Source organism: Notothenia coriiceps, unplaced genomic scaffold (assembly GCF_000735185.1).
Source record: "Notothenia coriiceps isolate Sejong01 unplaced genomic scaffold, NC01 NC01_scaffold00025605, whole genome shotgun sequence".
Lineage (NCBI taxonomy): Eukaryota > Metazoa > Chordata > Actinopteri > Perciformes > Nototheniidae > Notothenia > Notothenia coriiceps.
Window position 1 is genome coordinate 1 of NW_011358306.1, and position 2,983 is coordinate 2,983.

Genomic DNA, 2,983 nt, shown 5'->3' on the forward strand with positions numbered 1-2,983 from the left:
CGACTAGAATGAGAGAGAGAGGGAGTGTGTGTGTGTGTGTGTGTGTGTGTGTGTGTGTGTGTGTGTATGTGTGTGTGTGTGTGTGTGTGTGTGTGTGTGTGTCTCACCTCCACACAGAGCAGGAAAACAGTTTGTCGTCGTCACTCAGACCAACACTCATCAGCCATTGCTGTTTAGCACAAAAACAGAGGAATATTTATGTATAAAAAACCTGCTATAATTAAATAAATACAATATATATATTAAAGGAGTTAAACAAACACACAGAGAGAGAGAGAGAGAGAGAGAGAGAGAGAGAGAGAGAGAGAGAGACTCACCTCATTGGTTCCCCCTTGTGAAGCATAAGTGAACGAGCACTCATATTCTTTCTGAAATAGAAAAGTGGAAAAACAGATTACCAAAATGAAGTCTGATTTTTTTATTCATTTATTTAAAAAAAAGTGTATTATTATTACTACGATGGCAAGCTTTAATTCAAAACAAAAGGAACATAATGCTTTCAATGTGGATTAAAGTTAAAGCCTTAGTTTAAGCTTTAAAGATTATTCTTCAAATCATTTTTAGCATTTTATTGTTGTCAGTTTTGGTCCAAAATGTTTGTTTATTGTTGTTTTTGTGTGAAAGCACTCTGGGCTGCAGGTCTGTATAAAATATTCTTTATAAACAAAAAACGCTTCTAAATAAAAAAGAAATCCATAATTTAATGTTTATTTATTTAATCGTATTTATTGATCTTTTATTTTTGTAATTGTAATTTATAGTCTTGCACAAATGGTGTCTGTATCTCTGTAAAAAACAGTTCCTCAGGTATTCACGCCGGGAGCCAATGAGAGGAGCCGGTGTGGCAGCGACGTATCAGCATCTGATTGGCTGCCGTCAAAATGTAGTTTTTACCTCTAATTTCCTGATAAACTCGTATGTAGTTAATGTTTTTGCACTTTATTAAAAGATACACACAATACAAATCATAATGTGTTTCATTTCTATGTCAGATAATTAGAAATGAATGCACAATGGGGTTTATTCAGAGTTTATTACAAAAACCTGCACGTTTAATAGCCTTTATTTACCTAAATGTATTTATAAAGCCAATTATATATACACTTAGACGTTTATATATAGCAGATAAGTCCATGTGTGGTGTTTAAATTGCTTATAATGTCAAAGTAAACACAAATGAATGCACAATGGGGTTTAATCAGAGAGCATACTTGACACATCTGAACGTTTAATAGCCTAATTCACTTTAATTCACCTACTTTTCTACATAAAGTCAATTATAGTTACACAAACACTTTCGATTTAGCAACTGGGTGCACAAGTTGCGTTATAAAGGCTATTCATGTTAAATTAAAGACAATTTAATGAGTAATATGTTGACTCACTACGGCCTCTGTGAAGGTGTGCACCACGCCTCCCGGCTTCACGTTAAACTCCACCGTCTTCTGTCGCTCCGCAGAGGCAGAGATAGAGAGGAAAACGAGCAGAAAAGAGACATTAATAAAAACACACAAGTTATTTACGATCGCCATCTCTTCCTGCTTCTGTAGTGTGTGTTCTGGGCTTCTTCTTCTACTTCAGTTTTAGAGGTAGGATAGAAAATGTCGCCCCCTGCTGCTCCGGAGCCAGGTGGTCATTTACTGTAATGCAGCAACAATTCCTGAAAAACAGGAAACACTTCCTCATCATTTCTTTAAAATATGTGAAATATTTTAAAGAAATAGCTTAGATTACAAACAATAGAAGTGTGCTTTTTGAACTAGATTCAAAATATTTCCCATGAAGAAACATTTAAATATACTTTCAAGCAGTTTGAGCTGTTTTTATTTACACTTTACAGTAACTGGGTTTACTTCCTAAAGACCAGAGGTGGGAGAAGTACTCAGATCTTGTACTTGAGTAAAAGTACTCAGATCTTGTACTTGAGTAAGAGTATCAGTACCAGAGTGTAGGAATACTCTGTTACAAGTATTCAAAATGTTACTCAAGTAAAAGTACAAAAGTTTGCACCAACATATACTTAAAGGGACCAAAAGTAAAAGTAGTCATTGTGCAGATTGTTCAATTTCAGAATAATATATATGATCTGTTTTGATTACAATTATAGATGCATTAAACTAAAACTTAAAGGGGACCTATCATGCAAAATATACTTTTTTATGTCTTTTATAGATGTGTCCCCGGTGTGTCGGGGAACCCACGCAGCGTCAGAAAATAAAACCCTCTCTCTTTTCCTCCGTACCCAAATCTCTAAAAACGGGGCTACAATGGAGCTGATCCAGATTTATGTCCGATATGACGTAATATCTGAAATGTAGGCTGGCTTTACACCCACGGCCCTATCAGAAAGTTGCTATCAGAAACAATGCCCGACTGTTTTGGACGTAATATGGTCGGTGTTTACATTAGCATTGCTAACACTCAGAGCTAACCTGTACTGGAGAGCATGTGTGTGAAGAAGCTTTCTACCGCAAATCAGTACTTTTGAAACAGGAAGTGAATTAGAGGGATATGAGGCATGGCTAGAATGGGTGATCTGTTTGGTATTTTGAGCAAAACACTCCATAGACATGTTTTTTATATATTTTTATATATCTGAGATCTATTCTATTGCCTAAAAATAGCATGATAGGTGACCTTTAAGATAAAAGACAAACGCTGCATGCTTTGTTTCCTCTGATGTAAGTAGTTGCTCTGAAATAAGCCTGAAACAATGAGTTATTCTGAATACGGGTGCTTTGTGAATACTCTGCTGCACAAAACACAGTCAATTGTTTATCTACAGTACAAGCGCCATCCTGTGACAAAATGTCCACAAAACTCTCCCAGGAACAAATGCTGTTCATGTACATTCCTCTCTTTTTCACAGCTTGTTTTACAGGAGACAAAAACAGGCTCATGTCTACTGCTACATGTTTGCGTACGTGTGTGTGTGTTTCAGTGTGTGTGTGTGTGTGTGTGTGTGTGTGTGTGTGTGTGTGTG

General features: G+C 36.3%; 1 protein-coding gene across 1 annotated transcript; it reads right to left on the minus strand.

Annotated features, from left to right (window-relative positions):
* Window positions 1–96: 96 nt before the first annotated feature.
* On the minus strand, window positions 97–1,588 carry mydgf (myeloid-derived growth factor). Its single transcript, XM_010783693.1, has 3 exons — window positions 1,386–1,588; window positions 318–368; window positions 97–169 (listed from the first exon to the last, which is right to left on the minus strand). Exons 1-3 carry the CDS (start codon window positions 1,530–1,532, stop codon window positions 104–106), a joined length of 264 nt encoding a protein of 87 aa, XP_010781995.1. The 5' UTR covers window positions 1,533–1,588; the 3' UTR covers window positions 97–103.
* Window positions 1,589–2,983: the final 1,395 nt, after the last annotated feature.